General features: G+C 44.7%; 1 protein-coding gene across 1 annotated transcript in view; it reads left to right on the forward strand.

Moving 5' to 3' along the window:
* Positions 1-23,631, forward strand: part of LOC137384244 (dynein axonemal heavy chain 9-like) — a 584,247-nt gene that overhangs the window by 189,041 nt on the left and 371,575 nt on the right. The window contains exon 37 of the mRNA XM_068057979.1: positions 22,288-22,461. Coding sequence (XP_067914080.1) covers positions 22,288-22,461 — 174 coding nt within the window. The remainder of the gene's footprint in view (positions 1-22,287; positions 22,462-23,631) is intronic.

Raw genomic sequence — 23,631 nt, forward strand, 5'->3', positions numbered from 1 at the left:
CCTCCTGTTAGGAACCCCTAGTCTTCCTTTACTGGGAGAAAGAAAAGACGAGGACAATGACATTGAATCATCTACTTGATCAACATCCAATAGTTTGCCAGGATGTTAATGGAGGCTGACAGGCACATGGGGAGGGCCATCGGAAATGGGTGAAGGGAGACTGGATCAGAAATAACCTTCAGGCTGCTTTAACAGTATCACTCTTGCCATTTAGTCTCTTGACATCAGTTTACAGTGCCAACTGATATTGCTGCCTGAGAGATCACACTTCTTTCTGCCTCCAAGGAGTGCGCTCTGGGTGATTTTTGCTAATGCATAGAGGACAGCAAATGTTGTCAGCTGAAGCACCTACCTCAGGGAACGTGGTCTGTCTGGAGCCATCTGTCTTAATCGGAGCACTATCTGATATTCAACATCAAGTACTCCTCCTTGACCAGAATACTAACACATTCTTAGCATTTCAGTCCTGCATCTTGTCTGGCATGGCATATGATGCCATATGTAATGTATCTATATGCCTTTTGTAGAGACATATGATAAAATTACACAAAGGCAGAACGTTCTGGAAGTGGGATATATTACTCTTTTTTTTTACTTGGGGAACAACTGGTGTGAACCTATTGTATGTTTAAGCAAAGCAGGTTACCTATTTACCAAATAGACTGTATGTAACATCCTAGAACCTCCTTAAAGTGACTACGGTGTTATGGTGAGCATTACCTATCCAGAAGCTTGCTATCCATTTGTTCAATACAGTAGGTGACACAACCACTGTTGAATTCTCTTTTGTTGTCAGTGTCCATCATATTGAGACAATTACCCAAGAAAAAAACACCCCTCAAACCATGAAGAGTAGTCAGGCTTCCACTGGATAACTTCTGAATCTTGCACACTGTTAACGACCAAGGCAGGAGGAGTCTTTTCTAGTTCCACTTCTCCACAGGTCACAACATATATTTTAACTATTTACCCAGTTACCGATGCAGTCAATTGTTATGACCCGATGAGAAAGGGGTCCAGCTTCCCTCTCCGCTTTCACTTGGTCTTACTCTAAGAGGGTTATTTTAAATGCACCATTTTTTAGCTCCCCCTTAGTGAATCCTTTCTCGCTAACTTCCAATTATAAGGAAAATAAACTAGCCAAACAGGTTTTCTTAGGTTTAAAGAAAAAAAGTTGAACTTTATTAAACTTAAAACTCTAATTCGGTCAACGCCTACGGATACGCGACATGCCTACGCTAGCATGCATACTCAATACACACGTGGAGATAGAGACAGAAAAGAGCAGAAGAAGTAAAATTGAACTGTCTGAAGCAATATCTGAAGATGGTTTTGGGTGCTGTTCTTCGAGCTCTCTGTAAAGTCCTTGATTGTAGGCAGGTCTTGCTTTTTGTTGGGGCCCAGTATTCTTCTTAAACCTTGTTCGATGTAGGAGACTTTTCTCTCTTGGGGTTCATGTGTCTTCAGTGGGTCCAGAGGCTTGTGACAATGAGATGGGAGCAGACAGGAGAGGTCTTCTCAATTCAGGAGCAAACAGTCTTTTTCAGTTCAAACTCTTTGTACAGAAAAACCCAGGTTGCTAAGCAGGTTAGTCATGTGACTAGCTGGTCTGATCATGTCTGTTTGTGGATTCTCTTGTCTTAGCCGACCCTGGAATGTCTCTTCTTACACATAATACCTGGTTTTCAAAGTCCATTGTGGGTTAAATTGGAGCAGGGAGTAGCCCCTTTGTCCCTCCAAGCACTGTCTGTTAGTATGCAAAAATATTTTTCCAGCCAAGTGTCTGGTGATTATTTTAACAATTCCTTTCTTCACTGTAGTAACCGTTTAAAATCAATGTTCATGTGACAAAATTAATATGCCTCATTCCTGGCAGGTGGGGGCCTGCATGACACTATCATATACTTTCCTCTTTATCCCAGCATAAAATACATGAACAAAGTTTCTTTAATAAACAACAAAAGTTTCAGTTTATTATAAAACAAGATTTATTTATTTAAAAAATTTTTTTTTAGAGATACAGCACTGAAACAGGCCCTTCGGCCCACCGAGTCTGTGCCGACCATCAACCACCCATTTATACTAATCCTACACTAATTCCATGTCCCTACCACATCCCCACCTGTCCCTATATTTCCCTACCACCTACCTATACTAGGGGCAATTTATAATGGCCAATTTACCTATCAACCTGCAAGTCTTTGGCATGTGGGAGGAAACCGGAGCACCCGGAGGAAACCCACGCAGACACAGGGAGAACTTGCAAACTCCACACAGGCAGTACCCAGAATTGAACTCGGGTCGCTGGAGCTGTGAGGCTGCGGTGCTAACTACTGCGCCACTGTGCCGCAGTAATGAGGCAAAGCATTAACACACAGATTGAAATATGAAAATTCCCTTTTTAAATACCCCACAGACAAACTCACACACACTGAAGAAAATAAAGAAATTCTCTCTGCAGAGCTCTTTTACAAAAAAAAATACTTTGGCCAAATACTTGCTAATTCTTGAAGGAAAAAATAGACGATGTGGAAGGATGCCAGTTGTCCCTTTTGGTCTGGTGTCTGGGTATACAGAGACGGGTCACTAAAATCTTTTCTGGAGCAGTTCATTCTGGAAATGTCAAGAAATAGTTTGGCATGCTTTCCAGGAGAAATGTGGCATCAATTATCACACTCTGGATTCACAGGGTCTTTTCAAAAAGGTAAAGAAAGAGATGAGTGGGTGTTTTTTTCTTGGCAGGTTGATCTCCAACTGCTTTCAAATACCGTCCACACCCCAACTGAACCAAAACAATATCTCAGAAGTGACACCTCAAACAGCAGGTCAGAACTTCCTGACCACTCATAACCTTGACATGCCACTTCTCTGTAAACATCTCCCCTAAATTACCAAGGTTTCTGGTTTTTTTTATCTTAAGGCATGTGATGTCCAGTAAAGGTTGTTTTCAAACACAACATCTCAAATGTCCTTTCAGTGAACTTTCAACAAAAAAAGAGTCCAACATCTATGAAATCTTCAACCTTCCAAAATGGATCCATTTCCACAATTTAAAAATGAGTCCTCAAAAAAAATAGAAGCACTTTCATAACAATTCCCAGGACCCAAGGTGGAGTAACATGATCCCATTACTAATGTTCAGATCAGAGGCTGCTACAATGTTCTGTTCAATTAGAAATGCACTACTCCAAAATATGCGCCAGGACCTTCCTGGGCCTACTTCAGGACGGTGATCCTCAGTAACATAGACAAACCTGTCACCCAAAGTAATCTGTGGACTTTTGCAAAGAATTACTCACGAGAGCAGGCATCCTTCTCAAATTAATAATTTGTAACCTCAACCCTTGTGGCTGGTCTTCAATCTTTTCCTGAAATATACATGCTCACTCCCTGATTCTTCACATTATTTCTGTCACATATTGTGTCCCATCTGACTGACCATACTGTAACTATCAGTGCTTGTCAGAATCTGTGCTTCTCACCATACAAGCAGTAATACCCTTTCCCTCGCTCCCTCACTCTCTTTCCCTTCTCTGGCAATAACCCTCTGCCATTTCCTTGTACAATTGGAGATTGCCGTATACAATGACAACGAGTGGGTCCCCTGCCTTAGCCGAGGAAAGTTTATTGTTAATTCTCAAAGGCATAAAAAATATCTTCTTTTGATCAGAATAAACAATTTTAACTGGAGCACCAAAGCGTATTCTGTGCTACTGTGAGAAAAAACAAAATACTCGGCTTGCTGTAGAAATTTAGCAGGAAAAACCATGGCAAGAATACTGCAGCAATACTTTGTGTGACACTGTACAAATGGAAGCATTGGTGACTTTTTGCACTCCAGCACAATGTGTGCAGCATTAAAAGTAGAAAATATAGCTTCTATGGAGAAACTGTTGATTCAATGAGTATAGCTCACTTTAACTTGCTTTGATGGCAATCAGAGTAAAACGATAGGTGTTAACATGGGGTAAAGTAGCATATCTGTAAAACATTGAATGCAATATAAAAATGATTTGCAAAATTGACTATATAAATTCTTTTCTCAGCAAATGTCAAGGTCTGCAGTATTAAAAAAATTTCCACACTGCTGTATTGTACTTAAAGAATCAACTGTGTGTATAGTACTTCTGTACTAACCGTTATTTCTTTTATAACTTGCACACCATTTAGGGAAGCTTTTATTTTCACCAGGCTACTCTTGCACCCTGACATCAAGCATTCGCCCCCCTCCTGCTCTAGTCATTGGCCTAGAAATTCCATTAGGCCATTTTTAAGCATCAAATGATGCTGGGAATGATCCCTGGTCTCAAAATCTGAGGCCCAATGATTGCGATAAATTGGTCCTTGGGCCTCATCAAAATATTCAGGGCATGTTGCTGGCGCCTGTTATACCTTCACAGGGAGCTCACCTAACAGGAGAATGCAATTTTTGGGCTATGTGCCTCTTCAGCAGTGGCCTTCCATAGCAACTAAAAGTAAAAATATTTCACTTATCCTTTGTGTGGTGACTGCTGGCTAGGCTATATCCAAGTCCAGAAGGCCCCAGGCCTGTTCAGCTCGTGGTAGCCCGATTTCTGGAAAGGGTCTTTAGACGTGCGTTAGGCCCATCATTAGTATATGCAAGGGACCTAATGCTTGTACTAATTATTAAGCAGGCACCTTAATAATAACCCAATTCAAATTTGGCCAGATGTTTTTTAGGCATCCTTGCGGTACAGGATGTTGCAAAATCAGTCCTTTTTGCGCCCCTTTTAAAATAGGCGCAACGAGGACCAATTTCAACCCCACTAATATTTCAAGTTATCTTTTGTAACAAAGGAGATGGATTTAAAGCAAAAGGATTACTATCTACCTAACTGTGACTAGATGTCCAGTGCTCAAGTGTAAGCTTAGCTCATTAGGTATTGGGAAATTAAATGATTGCCTCTAAATATATATGTATAAAACCTAATATCAAATTCTGGAAATAAACAGAACACAATAAAGGCAGTAGGACCTAAGTATATAAAGCTTTAACACTGAGATTTTAAAAAAGGCCATAAATCTGAAATAAACAGGAAAAATTAGGAATATACACATCATCAACATCTGTGTAGGAAACTGACAGGCTAATGTTTTGGGTGTAAACCCTTCATTGGAAAATGGGTCCGGAATTTTCTGGGCCCTTTGGGAATGGGCTCGGAGGTGAGCGGAGGGGTGGAGGGAAATGGGGACGGAAGACGTCGTCACATCGTTTCCACATTCTCCCAATGGCAGCCATCATGCAAGAGGACATCGTGCATGGACGTGTTGGAAAGGTAATTAATACAATTAATTGGCCAATTGAGAGCAACTTTACAGGGGTTTTTGAATTTTGAAAACGGCGCACAGGAACCACGGGGCTTCAGAGCTTCGCCCAGTGAAAGGAGGAGGCAAGCAAGCAGAAGCTCAGTCCTGGTTCTCTCTGGCAGCCAATCGAGAGAAGTAGCATGATGTACCAGGTAGGGTGGAGCAGCAAGGCCAGCAACAAATGAAACCAGGAGAAGTGGGTAAGGTGCCAGCGCTATGGGGACGTGCCGCCAGAGTCCCATCGGGCCAGCGGCACTTGAGCATAAGAAACATAGGGGAAAGGGGGTGGGGCGGGGCATTTGCTTAATAGGCCTTGCACACTAAGAGAGGCCATCTGCTATGGGCTTCATTCACCCAGGCTTCAAGTCCCCAATTGAGGAGGAAGCACAACAGAGATGGTGTGAGCGGGAAATTAGCAACCTCAGGACCAACAGGAGGGCCTGTCTTGGCATGGGGCACAGGAGAAGGGGGCAGAGGGACATGTGACCAACCTCCTGAGCACAGAAGGGGGTACTCTCCAGAGAGGGTTACGGTCCGAGGTTCAACTAGCTGCAAATGTCCGAGCGGCAGTGTCTCCGAAATCTACAGCTCCCCAGGAAGGCCGTTACAGATCTATGTGCCATGCTGGGGGATGAACTGAGATGGGAGGCGGGCCATATCTTTACAGGGAGCCACTGGCGATATGTGTGGGATCTTGCAATCTGCAGTGCATCGATGCATCAATGTGGTGACCAATGCCCTATTCAAGAGAACCACCGAGTATGTTTCCACACCAATCTGGACAGTCAAGCTGAGGGAGCCATTGGGTTGAGGCCATTGCTGGATTACCCCAGGTACAGAATGTGATCGACTGCACATATGTGGCCATCAAGGCTCCCACATACCAGCCAGTGGCCTTCATCAACAGCTAGGGCTTCCACTCGTGCAATGTACAACTGGTCTACGACCACTACAAAAGGATCCTTCAGATGTGTGCATGGTTCTTGGGAAGCAGCCACGACACCGACATACTTTTATCAATCTCTGGTACCTCAGATTTTCTGCCCCCAAACCTCCACCCCCCACATGCACTTTTAGGGATGGATACTGGCAGACAAGGGCTACCCACTGAGGACATGGCTGCAGATGTCTGTGAAGAACCCACACACGGATGCAGAGGAGATGTACAACACCTGCCACAGGTCAACTCGAGCGATCATTGAACAGGCCTCAGGCCTTTTTAAGATGTGATTCAGGTGCTTTGATTGATCCAGCGTAGCCCTTCAATACGCTCCAGGGAGGATCTTGCGTATCATGGTGGTCTGTTGTGTATTGCATAACCAGGTGCTGTAGAGGGGGGGAGGTGTTGAACAGTGAGGATCCTGTGAATCGCGATGCCTCCTTTGCTGATGAGGATGTAGAGGAAGCTCCTGACCAGGCGATGCAAGATGAAGGGCCTCAGGGCCCACAGGCAAGGCGCAGTGAGATACATGCACGGAAGGCTCAGGAGGCACTAATATACAGATGTTTCATATGACCCTGAATACCTTCTGGAGCCATAGCAACAAAGCGTGACCTTTTGGCAGCCCTGCCATTGCCTCCTTCATTCAGCATTCCATCGCCCAGCACGCAGGTACACATTGCCCAGCGGCAAGAGTGAAGCATTGACTGCACACAGCATGGTTCCTCAACCAGCCCCTTGAGGGAGCCAGGGTGTAACTGAAGTCCCAAAGGGCAGCAAGAATTGGAAGGAGACGTAGGATGATTGGCATCAAATCTTTATTAAGCGGCACAACAAAAGCAAGGCTTAACATTTTGATACTCTGTTCACCCGTGAACCCAAAGGCAGATAGGTGCTCTTAAATTTCTTACATGTGCACCTACGTGGTGCTCCGCTGAGTTGGAGGCGGGCTGCTGACCTTGCTGCCACTTGGCTCTGGATGACCTTGGCAATTGTCCTCTGGCTGTCTGAGGCTTGGCTGGCCCTGGCATGCTGAGGGGCCCCCGCACAGGTACAGGACCCTCCTCTGCCAGTGCGGCTACTTGAGGTGCTGGTGTTACTGGCAGAGGGGCTGAGGAGCCGCTAGCCATACTAGTAACATCCTGAGAGGAGCTCCAAAAAGTGGAAGGCAGCTGCTCCTCCTCCCCTGTACTTCCCTGCTGACCTGAGAAGTATGATGACCTGGTGGAGATTCCAGGCGCCTTGTCCCCTCTTGCCATGCCACTGCTGCACTGAGCTCATTGACAATGCGATGGTATGCAGGTCTGTGCGCATATCCAGCATCCATTGAGTGGTGTGCTGGACCTGGCTCTCCCTGAGGGTTGCCAGTTACTCCATGGAGGAAGCCAAGCACACACACGCCAGATACAGGGCAGCACTCAAGGCCCAGATGTACTCCTCCATGGTCTGCGCATGGGTGCACATAGCCTCTGGAAGCTCCGCCATATGTTCCCTTACCTCATGCTGCAGCTGCAGCATTTACCATGTTGCTGACAACTCCAGAGGCACGTCATCGACCTGACCTCACACGGTCCTCCAACTGGCAGTGACCTCGACTGTCATAGCCTCCATCAGCTGCTCAGGCACGTCTCTGCTGTGCTCACTGTGTCCCCGCATCTAAGCACAAACAGATACCCACCGACATGAGAGTATATGCACTGGTGAAAAATGAGAGGGAGTGATGTGATAGTGCATCCTCTGAGGCTCCCTCCTCCTCCATTCTGATCTCTCCAGCTCTCTGCTCTTTGGCCTCACCTGCATAGGAGAGCAGATAGATTGAAGCCTTATGGGCTTCCCATTGCAGCATTTCAGTTATCCCTACTGTGGAGCTCAATGTGTCTAATAGTGGACACATGAGTACCATGCTTTTCGTGTGCCAGATGCACCCTTGTGCCCCTACAGTTGGCCACTCACTCTCTTCGGTTGGCACTCCTGTCTCGCCATCAGTGAAAGAGTAACCGCTGTGCTGCCCTGCCAGTTCTAAGATCTCCTCCTCTATGGTGGTCAGAATGGTACGCCTCTGCCAATCTTCACCCATTCTTTGAGGCTATGGACTGTCTTCTGCAAGCACTAAGATGAACACTGTTCGTCTCCCCGTGGAGAGAAGCACAGCGTCTATGCTGGTGAACAGCCCAATGGTCCGTGATGGGGGTCACACAAGTACCTCCTGCATGCAACCACTCTCAAGAAACCTTGTGGGGGTCAGCAAGCACAGACGGGTGCCTCCTCCCAAGATGCAGCCATGCCTCTGACAGGATATACTGCTGCTTGATCCCTTTGTCAACGTCTGAGTGGTCACTCTCCTTCCACCAAATTCACCCTCTTGGGTTGCCACATGCTAACCCCAAAGGCAAAAGAATGATGGAGTACTCACCTTGGCAGAATGAATAAAAATGTCCATGTGGGTACCAACAACATTGGTAGGACACGGAAAGAGGTTCTGCTTAGACAGTATGAGGAGCTAGGCACCAAATTAATGAGCAGAACCTCAAGGGTTCAATAATCTCTGGATTATTATCTGAGCCAATTGGCAGAGGGCACATAAGATTAGTGAAATGTATACATGGCTCAAAAACTGGTGTGGGAGAAGTGGGTTTTGGTTCGTGGGGGACTGGCACCAGTACTGGGTAAAGTAGGAGCTGTACCTTTGGGACAGTCTGCACGTGAACCATGCTGGGATCCGTGCTCTGGCAAAGCATATAACCAGGGAAGTAGAGAGGGCTTTTAACTAAACAAGGGAGGGGGGGAAGGGATCAAGCATGGGTAGATGTAGCAAATCAAGGGGTAGAGTCAAGGCAGGAGAGCAGAATAGCAATATGGGAAATGAAGGGCAGAGAATGGCAGGAAGGGACAGAAAGAAAAAAACCTAACAACACACCAACACTCAAGACTTGATGATACAAAGATAACAAAAAGGCAAAACTAAAGGCTCTGTATCTGAATGCATGTAGCATTCATAACAAAGTGGATGAACTGATGGCACATTTGAAGTAAATAAATATGATCTGATAGTCATTACGCAGATGTAGCTGCAGGATGACAAGGATTGGGTCCTGAATATTGAGGGGTATATGACATTCAAGAAGAATAGGAAACTAGGTAAATGTGGAGGAGTAGCACTATTAATCAAGGATGGCATTGGTGCAATAGTTAGAGATGACCTTGGTTCAGGAGATCAGGATGTAGAATCAGTTTGGGTGGAGATGAGGAATAGTAGGGGGAAAGAAGTCACGAGTGGGAGTGGTCTACAGGCCCCCAAACAGTAATCACAATGTAGGATGAAGTATACAAGAATTAGTATTGGGTGCTTGTGATAAAGGGACGGCAATAATCATGGATGATTTTAATCTACGTATAAACTGGAAAGATCAGATTGACAATAATAGCCTGGATGAAGAGTTCATAGGATGCTTTCGAGATAGTTTCTTAGAGCAGCACGTTCTGGAACAAACCAGAGAGCAGGTTATATTAGACTTGGTACTGTGTAATGTGACAGGATTAATTAATGACTTCAGACTAAAGGCACCTCTAGGTAGCAGCGACCACAATATGATTGAATTTTACATCCAGTTTGAAAGAGAGAAGAGTGAGTCTATACCTAGTATTTTAAACTTGAAAAAGGGCAATTATGCGAGCATGAAAGCTGAGCTAGGTGAAGTGAACTGGGTTACTAGGCTTGGAGATCGAGCAATAGAGAAGCAGTGGCAAATATTTAAGGGGATATTTCAGAATACTCAGAATAAGCATATTCCTACTAAAAAGAAAAGTTCTAAGCTGAGGACTCACCATCCATAGTTAACGAAAGAACTTAAGGAAAGCATCAAACTTAAGGAAAAGGCATATAATTGTGCAAAGATGAGTGGCAATTTAGATGATTGGTCAGAAAATAAAGAACGACAGAGAATGACTAAAAGGTTAATCAGGAGAAAGAAATTAGTGTATGAGAGGAAGCTAGCTAGAAATATAAAAATGGATAGCAAGAGTTTCTGCAGGTATTTAACAAGGAAAAGACTAAGTAAAGTGAGTGTTGGTCCTCTAGAGAGTGAGAATGGGGAGCAATCTGCGTCCAGTTTTGCTTGATTAGGTGGGCCATCCTCCCATCCTTGGGGATCAGGACCTCCTAAAGAGAGCCTGCAGGGAGGCATTGCTGAACCGTGGGGCCACCCAGGGGTCTTCCTTCTACCATTGAGGTGAGGTGACAGTGACTGCCCTTGACATCAAGGTCGCATTTGACCGAGTATGGCATCAAGGAGCCCGAGCAAAACTGAGGTCAATGGGAATCGGGGGGAAACCCTCCACTGGCTGGAGTCATACCTAGCACAAAGGAAGATGGTTGTGGTTGTTGGAGGTCAATCTTCTGAGCTCCAGGACATCACTGCAGGAGTTCCTCAGGGTAGTGTCCTAGACCCAACCATCATCAGCTGCTTCATCAATGACCTTCCTTCAATCATAAGGTCAGAAGTGGGGATGTTCGCTGATAATTGCACAATGTTCAGCACCATTCGTGTCTCCTCAGATACTTAAGTAGTCTGTGTAGAAATGCAGCAGGACTTGGACAATATCCAGGCTTGGGCTGATAAGTGGCAAGTAACATTCGTGCCACACAAGTGCCAGGCAATGACCACCTCCAACAAGAGAGAATCGAACCAAATCCCCTTGACATTCAATGGCATTACCATCGCTGAATCCCCCACTATCAAGATCCTAGGGGCCACCATTGACCAGAAACTGAACTGGAATAGCCATATAAATACTGTGGTTACAAGAGCAGGTCAGAGGCGAGGAATCCTGCGGCGATTAGCTCACCCCCTGACTCCCCAAAGCCTGTCCACCATCTACAAGGCACAAGTCAGGAGTGTGATGGAATACTCCCCACTTGCCTGGATGGGTGCAGCTCCAACAGCACTCAAGAAGCTCGACACAATCCAGGACAAAGCAGCCCGCTTGATTGGCACCCCATCTACAAACATTCACTCCCTCCACCACCGGCGCACAGTGGCAGCAGTGTGTACCATCTACAAGATGCACTGCAGCAACGCACCAAGGCTCCTTAGACAGAGCCTTCCAAACCCGCGACCTCTACCAACTAGAAGAACAAGGGCAGCAAATGCATGAGAACACCACCACCTACAAGTATCCCTCCAAGTCACACACCATCCTGATGTGGAACTATATCACCGTTCCTTCACTATCACTGGGTCAAAATCCTGGAACTCCCTTCCTAACAGCACTGTGGGTGTACCTATCCCACATGGACTGCAGCGGTTCAAGAAGGCAGCTTCACCACCACCTTCTCAAGGGCAATTAGGGATGGGCAATAAATGCTGGCTTGGCCAGCAATGCCCACATCCCATGAATGAATTAAAAAAAATTATATTTGCATGTTTCCTTGAACTTCTCTGCTTTCCAGACAGTCCCCATTACATGTAATGCTGGCAGCCCTTTAAAGATGGCTCCAGCAATTGCCGCGGCTTCATCTGATGGCACCTCTGCCACCTCCCATCCCGCCTCTGCATTCTGTCATTGAACCCACGCTTCCCCAGTGTTGATTGGTCGGTTGCCAGAAGATCGCGTGTGGCCGTTCTTCCCCACCCAAACAGAAGTGGCACCCGCTTCCCAGCCCGATGTGGGGTCCTGCAGCCTAGCCGCTAAATTCAGCACTGGGAGACTGAAGCAAAGTTTCAGTTTTCTTTTATTTCAGATTATCAGCATTTGTAGTTGTTAATAATCATAAAATGCCTGCAGATTGAAGTCAGTATCTATCATTCTGAATATTTCTGATGCTGCTGTCATCTTAGTGCTTTTGTCAAAAACGCAGGCTGATTTTAATTTTGAAAGGGGAAAAAATAGTAAGTTATGTGGAACTTGTGCAATTCATCTTGATGATTAAAGATTTGACTGAAAACGTTCGAAGGGAAGAGCTGCCGAATAAGCCAAGAAAATTCTTGAAATACACAACAAGCAACAACTGGAAGAAAAATGTCTCAGGTGCATATCTTTTCTCATCACAGTTTCTGAAATGTTAACCTGTCTTTATTCAGATGCTGTGCACTTCTAGCATTTTCTGTTTTTATTTCAGGTTTCTAACATTTACAGCTTTTTTCTTTTTACCGGAATGAAATCACTTTGCCTTTAAGCCCTTCTCTCAGTTGCATTAGGCTATTGTTAGCTATCTTGAGTATATTCAGTAATACCTTTTCTAACCCAACTCGTACTGGCCACAATGTTTTCACTACTTGCTTTTGATATTTGAAAAGCTGTAGATATTGATACGTCTTAGAGCAGATGGATATTCTTTTCAAATCCAAAGTAGGTTGCCCTTTTCAGCTTAGGTCCTTTGAAAATATGTGAAGAGATTAACGGTGAGTTTAAACATCATCCAAACAAGAAAGATATTTTGAAAGATTCTCTACCCGCAACTTAGCAAGCCTCCTTCAACGGCACCTTCCAAACCTGTGACCTCTACCACCTAGAAGGACAAGGGCAGTAGAGACATGGGAACACCACCACCTGCATTGACCCTTCAAGCCACACACCATCTTCATTTGGAAGTATATCGCCATTCCTTCACTGTCGTTGAGTCAAAATCCTGGAACTCCCTCCCTAGCAGTACTCTGGGTGTACCTACACCGCATGGACTGCAGTTCAAGAAGATGGCTCACCACCACCTTCTCAAGGGTAATTGCGGGTGGGCAACAAATGTTGGCCTTTCCAGCAATGCTCACATCCCATGAATGAATAAATCAAAAAAAAATACTGACTCAACCACAGCCACCTCTCCATACACGTTATTTCTCTCTTATGAAGTCTGCAGGATGCAGTAAGAACTGAGATTTTTCTTCGTAACTAAGTGTTGCAGCAGCTCAGGATCGTTTCCCCATTTGTTCATTTTTCTTGCTTGTTGTCAGTGAAATGTTTCCCATTGATGTTACTGCTGGGACTGGTAACTCACTAATCACTGACATAAAATCGTCTTCCTGCCTCTCTGTGGCCCGGTGTGGGTGGAATCATTTCTCTGCTGCTCTGTTTGTTGAGAAGAGATTTTTTTAAAATAAATTTGGCAACACATATTGCTTTTCTGCTGCAGTTTATATCTGAACATTTTCTTATTTCAGAAATGGCAGATGGGATGTAATACAGAGAAATGTGAGGTGATACATTTTTGCAGAAGGGATAAGGAGAGGCAATATATACTTAATGGCACAGTTCTAAAGACTGTGCAGGCACAGAGGGACCTGAAGGCGGCAAGACATATTGAGATAGTAGTTAGCAAAGCATGTGGGATCTATGGGCTTCATAAATAGAGGTATTGAGTAAAAGAGGTGGGAAGTTATGCTGAACTTTAATAAAGTTCTGGTTAGGCCCCAACCGGAGTAGTGTGTCCCATTCTGGTCACCACATTTTGTGAAGGATTTGAGGGTCCTTGAGAGGTGCAGAGGATATTTACCAGAATGGTTCCAGGGATGAGGGATTTGAGCTGCAAGGTTAGGTTGGAGAAGCTGGAGTTGTTCTCCTTAGAGCAAAGGAGATTGAGGGGAGAACATGAGGTTATCCAAAATTCTGCTGCCCGTATCTTAAATTGCACCAAGTCCCGTTCCCCCAACACCCTGTGCTCGCTAACCGACATTGGCTCCCGGTCAAGCAACACCTTTATTTTTAAATTCTCATCCTTGTTTTCAATCTCTCCATGGCCTAGCCCCCTCCCAATTTCCTCCAGCCCCACAACCCTTCAAGACATCAGCACTCTTCTAATTCTGGCCTCTTGAGCATCCTTGATTTTAATCCACACCTTCAGTTGCTTTCCTCCTTTAAGACACTTCTTCAAACCTATCTCTTTGACCAAGCTTTTGGTCATCTGTAATATCTCCTTTTGTGCCTCTGTGCCATACCTTGCTTTAGAATGCTCCTGTGAAGCACCTTGGATGTTTTATTACATTGAAGGCGTTATATAAATTTAAGCTATTGTTGTTGTATTTGATAGAGGTGTTCAGCAGGTTTCGATAAGCTGAACAAGGAATACCTGTTCTCATTAGCTGATGGTACAAGGACTAGGGGACACAGATTTACAGTTTTGGGCAAGACATGCAGGGGGGATGTGAGGAAGAACTTTTTTATACAGCGAGCTGCAATGTTGTGGAACTTGCTGCCAATGAGGATGGTGGAAGTGGAGATGATCAATGATTTCAAAAGAAAATTGGATGGGCACTTGATGGAAATAAACTTGCAGGCCTACAGAGATAGAGCAGGGAAATGGGACTTACTGGTTTGCTCGACAGAGAGCCGGCATGGACTTGATGGGACCAATGGCCTCATTCTGTGCCATAATGGCTCTATGACTCTATAAATGGAAAATGCAATTAAATACTGAACACACATTCTAGCCAAACTTGTACAGGTTTTCTGTAATTTGTATCTAGCATGCCCTTCAGACCCAATGCAGATACATGACACACCACACTTGCATAACCCCTTTGCAGTCTGCCCACACCCTCTACTCCCATCCTGCATCTCAAACCTGTTGCAACTACTCACATCTTTATGTACTCTTACTACCTGCCCACCTGTTAGATGATGATGTCCTCTGCTATGTCCTGACACTCGGGAGGAAGTTACCAGCTCGTACACATCTGATGTAGATTTAAACACAGGCTTTGCTCACTGTGATTAGAGCATATTTCAGATGAGCAGTCCTGACGAGTATCAGACATGAAAGTGCCCCTGTGTCATTCCATGTGGTATTTAATAGGTAATATTTTGCCTTATGTGATTTCCTGTTAACATTTTTTCCTTGGTAAAATGATCGGAAATAATATTTGGATAAAGTAATAACTTTGCGCTAAATAAGTTTTCTCCTATAATTCAGTGGCAGACTGTAACAATACTCTACTCGAGCAACATACTACCCAAAACATCCCTCCAGACACACCGCAAGTTTAGAAGAATAACATCTTAGTGCCTGGTGCTGGATTTTTATTGCATTTTAAGTGGACATAGTATGCAAGTATGAAAATTTCACACAGCCAGCAGTGCACTTTACAGAAATCATTGTGACAGAACATGCTTTTCTAAGCTGGCTTTAACGGCCACTTAAAGGCCTTTGCCCACCTCCACGCAGATTTAACAGGTGGCCAGCGGGCGTCTGGAGCCGGGTGAAGCTGCCTAATGAAGCCAGGTGGCTTCCGAGCGTCCCGGGGTGGCCATCATGATCAGGCACCCTGTGCCCGATGGAGGGCCACCCCCCACTACCCCAACCACACCCAAGACCCAACACGCACCCCCCCACCCTTCCCCCCAATCGACCACCCTTTCCTCGCCTGAGCCTGACCGATTACCACCGGGAAGGCAACCAAAGCTTACCTTCCTTCCTGGCTCCCAGGCATCTTCTCTGCATGCTGGGCTGCAGTCCTAGCAGTGGCCACCGCTCCCAGTGGCGCTGCTGGGACTAAGAGCTGCCGGCCCGTTGATTGGCCGGTAGCTCTATTAGAGCAGGGCTTCCTACCTCAAGTGGGTGGAAGTCCCGCCTCACATCAATTGAAGCCCGGGGACCCACAAAATACGGGTCAGATCCCCAGGCGAGACAAAAGCGGGTTCGCCACCGACCTTTCAGTCGGTGGCCGGTTCCCGTCCGCCTAGGGTAAAATTCCAGCCAGAATCTGTTCGGTTAGGATTAAGAGACAATAGAGGTGTCATCACACTACTGGATGTATTCTATAGACCACCAACTGGTGGGATAGATAGAGAGGAACAAATTTGCAGGGAAATTAGAGAGGTGCATGAACTATTGAGTAGTGATAATGGGGACTTTAATTATCCTAATATAGCCTGGAATAGTAATAGTGTAAAGGGAAGAGAGGGGAAAGAATTTATGAATTGTGTTCAGTTGATGTGTTTTCTAAGGACTTCCAAAGGTGTTTGATAAAGTGCCACTTAATAGGCTTGGCAGCAAAGTTGAAGCACATGGAATAAAAGGGACAGTGGCAACATGGATACAAAATTGGCTAAGTGACGGGAAACAGAGAGTAGTGGTGAAAGGCTATTTCTTGGACTGGAGGAAGATATACAGTGGTGTTTCACAGGTGTCAGTACTAGGATCACTGCTCTTCTTGGTCTATATTAATGACGTGAACTTGGTTGTACAAGGCACAAATTCAAAATTTACAAATGATACAAAACTTGGAAGTATTGTGAACTGTGAGGAGGATAGTGATAGACTTCAAGAGGAGATAGACAAGCTGGTGGAATGGGCGGACATGTGGCAGATGAAATTTAATGCAGAGAAACGCAAAGCAATATGTTTTGTTAGGAAGATCAAGAAGAGGAAATATAAACTAAAGGGTGCAATTCCAAAGTGGGTATAGGAACAGAGAGACCTGGGAGTACTGGGAGTATAAGTGCTCAATTTTTTGGAGGTGGAAGGACAGGTTGAGAAAGCAGTTAGAAAGGCATATGGGACCATGGGCTTTATAGTTAGAGGCATAGGGTACAAAAACAAAGTTAGTTTGAACCTTGATAAAACACTGCTTCAACCTCAACTGGAGCATTATGTCCAATTCTGGGCACCTTAGGAAATGATGTAAAGGCTTTTGAGGGCGCAGAAAAGATTTGTGATAATGGTTCCAGAATAGGACTTCAGCTATGTGGATAGATTTAGGAAGTTGGGGTTATTCTCCTTAAAAGAGAGAAGGTTGAGAGGAGATTTGATGGAAGTGTTCAAAATCATAGGGTCTAGAGAGAGTAGGTAGAGAGAAATAATTCCCATTGGCTGTGGGGAGTGAGAAAAAGAGGGACACAGATTTAAGCGCTTGGCATAAGGACCAAAAAGCAATGAGCGATTATCATCTGGAATGCACCACCTGAGAGTGTGCTGGAGGAAGATTCAGTGATGGCTTTCAAAAGTGAATTTGATAAGCACCTGAATAGAACACTATTGCAGGACTAAGGGGAAAGGGCAGGGGAGTGGGGATAGCTAAATTGCTCTTGCAGGGAGCAGGCATGGGCTCAATGGGCCAAATGGCCTGCTTCTGTGCTGTACCCAACCTATGATTCTATATTGGCAGTGACTAGTCATTCTGCATTAGAAACATTCCTAATTAGTGATAAAGTGCATGAGTAGTTAATCATTTCTTGAAGGCACTGGTTGAGAGGTGAATACTGGTCAGGACACTGGAAGAACTCCCTGCTATTCTTTGAATAATTCCAGGGATCTTTAATCATCACCGGAACAGGTAGGTTGGAGGATGGTTTTACAGCCGAGGGACTGTTTTTCTCTCCTTTTAATTCTTGTTGAAGTTGCCACATGTTTTCTCTGGCTAAGAGGATGAGCAGAAGAGTTGCTTCCTAGGCCATTTTTAATGTTGCTTTAGCAGCTTCTGATTTTCCCTGTTGCCCTGCAGGGCATTGCTGATCACAGGTACTCTTCCTTTAGGGAATTGCAGGACTGAATCTCCATCCTGCTACTGTACAGCAAGCTAGTGCTGCACCACACGACAGCCTTTTCCTTTCTCTTTTCACTTCTTCAATCCATCCATGCCATTTATATACTGTAGTTTTATAGCTACTAAATAATGAGGATACTGAATGCTCCAGTGGATACTTTCCGTGATATTGTCTCCTTGTGCCATTCCTCTTTTTTTCCCCACAGGATGACAGTTGAATATACGGATTTTAGGGGAGAAATAATAATATGGTGCTGGTGAGCTTGTGAACAGGGGTGCAAAAGCTGAACAAGTTATCCCAATGCATAGCATTCCAACGTTTAGTTAAAAGCACAAGCAATACATGGATATTGGAGTTACTTGATTAGGACTATCATGATTTTTCCCAAATCAGTCCAAATTATCCCAGTTTAACTTGGCTCATATTTGGATCAGTTGAAGTTCCTTCTAATATATATGTATTATAATATTACGCCTGGCCGCCTTATGGTATCATGCCCTTGTTATGTGAAGAAAAAGCACTGACTGCAGTACATCTTGTGGTGGTGGTTGAGCTGTGGCTGTATTAAATCTGGTTGCCCCAGATTAAATAGCAGCCCTGATGAGGTGAAATGATGGGACCAACCATCCCTTCCCCCAAAAAACTGAGACTATTAGGTTGAATTATACATAGTGGTGTGAAATTGGGCTTGGTAACAGCTATTGTTTGGACGATACAGGCGTCATTTGGAGACCAATATGGCATCTGGTGCGTGCACACACTCACTTCTGCCATGAATCGCACCGGACACCATATTGGTGAAGTCATTACCACGCGCACAGCTAATGTCTGCTAGAAGTATGCAACACTAATTTGATGCTAGTGCTCCCATATTGGAACTTCATGCTTCAGCCTATGCCCTGTCTCAACCTCAAATAGCTGAACATGTGTTAAGCAACAGGAACGAACCATACCTCACCACCACCACCCCCCCCCCCCCTCCGCACCTACCCATCCCGTCCCATCCCCACTAGCTGTTTAAAGGTTGAATTTTCTGGCTGTTTGTACAATTTTAAAAGTGTTTGGTGCTTTCCATCGTTGGTTCAAGTTGTTAAAGTCTGCAGGAAGAAATGTGGCAGGTGCTGTAGGGGTTTTTGATGACTTCAAGAGCTCTGCACAAACCAGTTGCTCCCAGACATGGGTGGTCTAGTCGAGCATCCTCTTGAGTATGATTGGATGAATGAACAGAGGGCGCACAGAGTAGGACAAGCTGCTAGAAGAGTGAGGAGAAGGAGGAGGAGAACGGCTCTCAGCAGGAATCTATATCTGCCGATGGTCTTTAGGGAACAGATCTGTTTGAGAACAGATTGCAGAAATGCTGTAATGCCCTGGGAGCCCCCTTGCACACTGGTATCCGGAACCATGATGACAGCAATCTGAGCTTCCATGACAGAAAGCTAAGAATGCATGACTGCAGTCAGAGCTTCCACTGCAGCACTCAGATGCTGGGTGGATGCTGTTTATGTTGCAATGGAAGCTAAGACATTGCACAGTAGATGCTGCATCCACAAGTATGATCATAGTGCTGGAAAGGATTGGCTCCAAGTTATGAACAAAGCCATATGCCAGGTTGGTGCTGGACTTTCCATGCTTCTTGACATTGAGCACACTCTTTCTGACAGGTTTCCCAATGCACTAAGCGTTTTGTTGTGTATGCCCCTTTAGTCGCCTTCTGAAGCCTTCCCTGTCAGAGTCCTCATCTGTGTTCTCTGCAGCAGATCTACTGTCAAACACTGCCCTGCCCTATTCTTGCCTCCATCCTGGCTGCAGTGCACTCATGCCCGGTGTCTTAACACGTGCAGATTCCACCTCAGTGCTGTCCTCTGTATTACGTGCAGTGTCAGTATCTGAACTGGTGGCTGTGAGTGTGAAATCAAGTGACAGTGTGACTTCATCATCACTGTCTTCTTGGTGTCCCTCCACTGCCTAGCCAGGTTTCAGTTCTTGGGTATCTGAAAGTTAAAAGCCACAAGGGTCAAGTTGTGGTGAGGAGGGGGGTGGGGTAAGTAAGATGTGCATGCTTTCACCATCTGCAAATTGTAAATAATAGGAGATTGTGGGATGAGTGGGAAGTGTGAAGGAGAATTCGGGAATTAGGTATGAGCATACCATCATCTTCAATGGTTTCAGCTCCGCTGCTGGCCCCAACCTCAGCAATGGCTGCTCCAATATGGCCAGCACCATCTCCCCCATGAGGGCAAAGACTATTGATCCCTCTACATTTTCTTTAGTTTGCATGAACTGTTTAATTCCATTTGCAGTTCCTTTAAATCTTTCCGCGTGGCTGTGCATGTGTGGTATTTTAAAGGGGACGGCTTGTGAGTGGTATGTGCAGTACCTTCATGATTGCTGCACGGCCATGCATGCGTGCAGCTTAGAGAGAACATTTGTTAAGATATGCAGTCATGCCTGTACCCCATTGGTTAGAACATGCTGCCTCCAGTTGTGTGCCACCTTATCCTACAAGAGAAAGGGAAGTTTATCAGTGAGTGTTATGGAATCTGTTTAGATGATGTGGCTGTCATGGTTGAATATCTGGCAGTGTGAACAAGCTGTGAAATGTGGATATGAGGCTTGCAGTAGTGCTAAGTGTGTGAGGGTGAGTGGAGCCCTTCGTAGGTGAGTGATGGGGGTGCGGTGAATGGGGCAGTGCCTAAGGCTAGTGGTGCAGTTGGTAGAATATGGCATTTGAAGATGCATTCACTGACCTTGATCACGTGTGAGATCATTGAAATTCTTGCACCACTGGTCCTCGGGGCTAAACTGCTGGCGTTGACCTCCACGACTATCTGCTCCCATTCCTCTTGAACATATGTTTGGAAGGCCTGCTGGCCCTGTGTGGATAGAGGTCATTTATCTCCCTTTCTGCCTGTTCCACCAAGACCTCCAGTACAACATTGGAAAACCTTGGAGCCTGCTGCCTTCTATGTTGTGCCATTCTTCATTGTTTTCCAGGACAGATTCACTTCCTGCAAGACTGCCAGCACTTGCTACAGCCACAATGCACCTCCCCTTTAATAGGTGCATGCTAACTTTATGAAGTGCCAGGAAGTTACGATTTTGGGCCTCCTGCTGATGCATGTAGGCAATGAACAATAATTGCGCATCATGATCACCGTGCCTGTTTTCGTGGACTATCCAATTTAGCCCCAGTATGTTCTACCCTAAGTTCAGGCTCGACTCTACAAATCCAATAATCTTTTGGTTCTGATGTTGTAAAATTGATCCACCTCCAGCTCTATGTCATTTTGTATTTTCAGGCAACAATAAAGCACTAATAAAACTGAAGAAACATAGCAAAAAAAAGACTGTTCAGGAAATTCACAGCCTAGTATGTACAGTAATTTATCCTTCATGGGGCATTTAAGGCCATCATTTGAGTTAAATTAAAAAATTTAAACTGTTTTATGTGAACCCCTTGGCTGGGTTATTTAATATTTGCCTCCTCGTGATCTTTTATACTGTTTTGATGAGCTATTTAAAGTTGCCTTGTGGATATGCTATGTATTCACCTGTATGTGGTACTGTACAGAGTACATCATAGTTGTGAAAATGGGGGTAGCTGCAGAAGAGAGTGGAGGAAAGCTACTATTATCACTGGAAATTGTTTGGAAGGAGAGTAGGGATAAAGAGAATTGGTAGAATGTGACAGATGGTGTTCCCCAGGAATCTGTACGAGGGTCTCAGCTTATCAGAATATATATATCAATGATTTGGACAAAGAATTATGGTGTTGTATATCCAAGTTTGTAGATCACATTAAATTAGGAAGTGCAGTAAGTTATAAGAGCTGAAAGTTAAAAAGGGACAAAGACACATTAGGTGAGTGGGAGAAACTGTGGCAAAGGAAGTTCACTGTGTGGAAATATAAAGTCACCCACTTGTCAGGATATTTACTTAATGGTGAGAAACTAGGAACTGTGCAGAAACAGAGATTTGGGAGTCCATGTAAACAAATCACTAAAAGCTAGTTGGTCGGTACAAAAAGTCATCAAAAAGGCTTTTGGCATGTTTCCCTTTATCTCATGGGGGCTGGAATGGAAAGGACAGGAAGTAATGTTTCTGTGTTCTAATTAAGGTGTTTAAACTAACAAAAGGATTCGATAGGGTACATACAGAAAGAAAACTGTTTCCTCTAACTGGAGAACCCTAAAAATCTTAAAATAGAGCAACACCATTCAGGAGTGAAATCGCAAGTACTTTTATTTTACACAGAAGGTAGTTGAAATCTGGAACTCATTCCCCCCAAAAGACTGTGGATTCTAGGCCAGTAGAAATTTTCACAGCTGAGATTTAATAGATTTTTGTTAGGGAGGGGTTTCAAGAGATATGGGTAAATGAAGTTGAGGTACAGACCAGCCATGATATGATTGAATGGTGGAACAGGCTTGAAGGAGTGAATGGTCAACTCCTGTTTCTACTTTCCTATATTGTGAGCCCAGGAATCCCATTCTTGAACCGGAAAAGGGAAATCTGCACTAATTTCTATTTCTGTTTCTTGCCAGCTTGTCGACTACAGAGTGGAATTCAGTAAGTGGTGGACATCAGAGTTCAAAACCATCAAATTCCCATCGCAAGGCACAGTTTTTGACTACTACATCGACTCGGAGACAAAGAAGTTTGAGCCGTGGTCCAAACTTATTCCAAAATTTGATCTTGACCCTGACTTGCCTCTGCAGGTAAGTAACTAGTTTTAGGCATATTACATCTGAATTTTAAAAGTGCATTATGTGCTATTTGCATTGATTTCTCACTTCTATGATAATTTGTAATTGGAAGTTTATTTTGCCGTCTGTTCTGACACGTCTGTTAATGTGGATCTTTATGAATTAGAGCCAGATGATCGGTGCCAGGGTGGCTCATTGCATTGGAATTCTAATGTGCTGTGCTGTACCCTGGTAGGATATGGGTTGTGTCCAATATTCCCCCTAAGCTGCACGGTTGTACAGCAACCCAGAAGTTCCTGCACAGGCCGAGCACACGTTGGCTCCTCTAAGTTAACAAACGTACATGGCGATGCAAAAAAAGTAAGGGGCCCGTGTGCATAAATGAATAGGCTGCACACAACAAAAAAAATCAGATGGGAATGTTGGTTGTGCCTATGATTTCCTTTATTGTGCATTCATTGTCTTAGCCTTGCTGCTGGACAGGTGCAAAATGGAGTCCATGTGCTTTCCAGCGAATGGAAAAATTGAACATTTCTTGTTCATCTTTTAGCAGCATGAATGGAAATCTGGCAACAGGCTGTTTGATTGCCAAATTGACCATAATACAGATCGTGGTGCAGAGAGGACTAGAGAAAAAAATTGGAAAAAATACATCACAAAAACAGTCTTGCATATGCAACAGCTGTTGCTGGGGAGAAAGGAAGTGACTTGGCTGTTGAAGTACATGGATGCAAAAAGGCTGCAAAAGGATAGAGACAGGTTAATGAAATGAGCAAGAAAACGTGGCAGATGCATTATTATATGAAGTGTGAATTTATTCACTTTGGTAGGAAAAATAGAAAAGTAGACTATCTTTTGAATGGTAAGAGACTAGGAAATGCTGGTATTCAGAGGAGACCTGGGTATCCTTGTACATGAGGGCGGCACAGTGGCGCAGTGGTTAGCACCGCAGCCTCACAGCTCCAGGGACCCAGGTTCGATTCTGGGTACTGCCTGTGTGGAGTTTGCAAGTTCTCCCTGTGTCTGCGTGGGTTTTCGCCGGGCGCTCCGGTTTCCTCCCACAAGCCAAAAGACTTGCAGGTTGGTAGGTAAATTGGCCATTATAAATTGTCACTAGTATAGGTAGGAATATGGGATTAGTGTAGGATTAGTATAAATGGGTGGTTGGTGGTCGGCACAGAC

Source organism: Heterodontus francisci, chromosome 26, assembly GCF_036365525.1.
Source record: "Heterodontus francisci isolate sHetFra1 chromosome 26, sHetFra1.hap1, whole genome shotgun sequence".
In the NCBI taxonomy this organism is placed as follows: Eukaryota; Metazoa; Chordata; class Chondrichthyes; order Heterodontiformes; family Heterodontidae; genus Heterodontus; species Heterodontus francisci.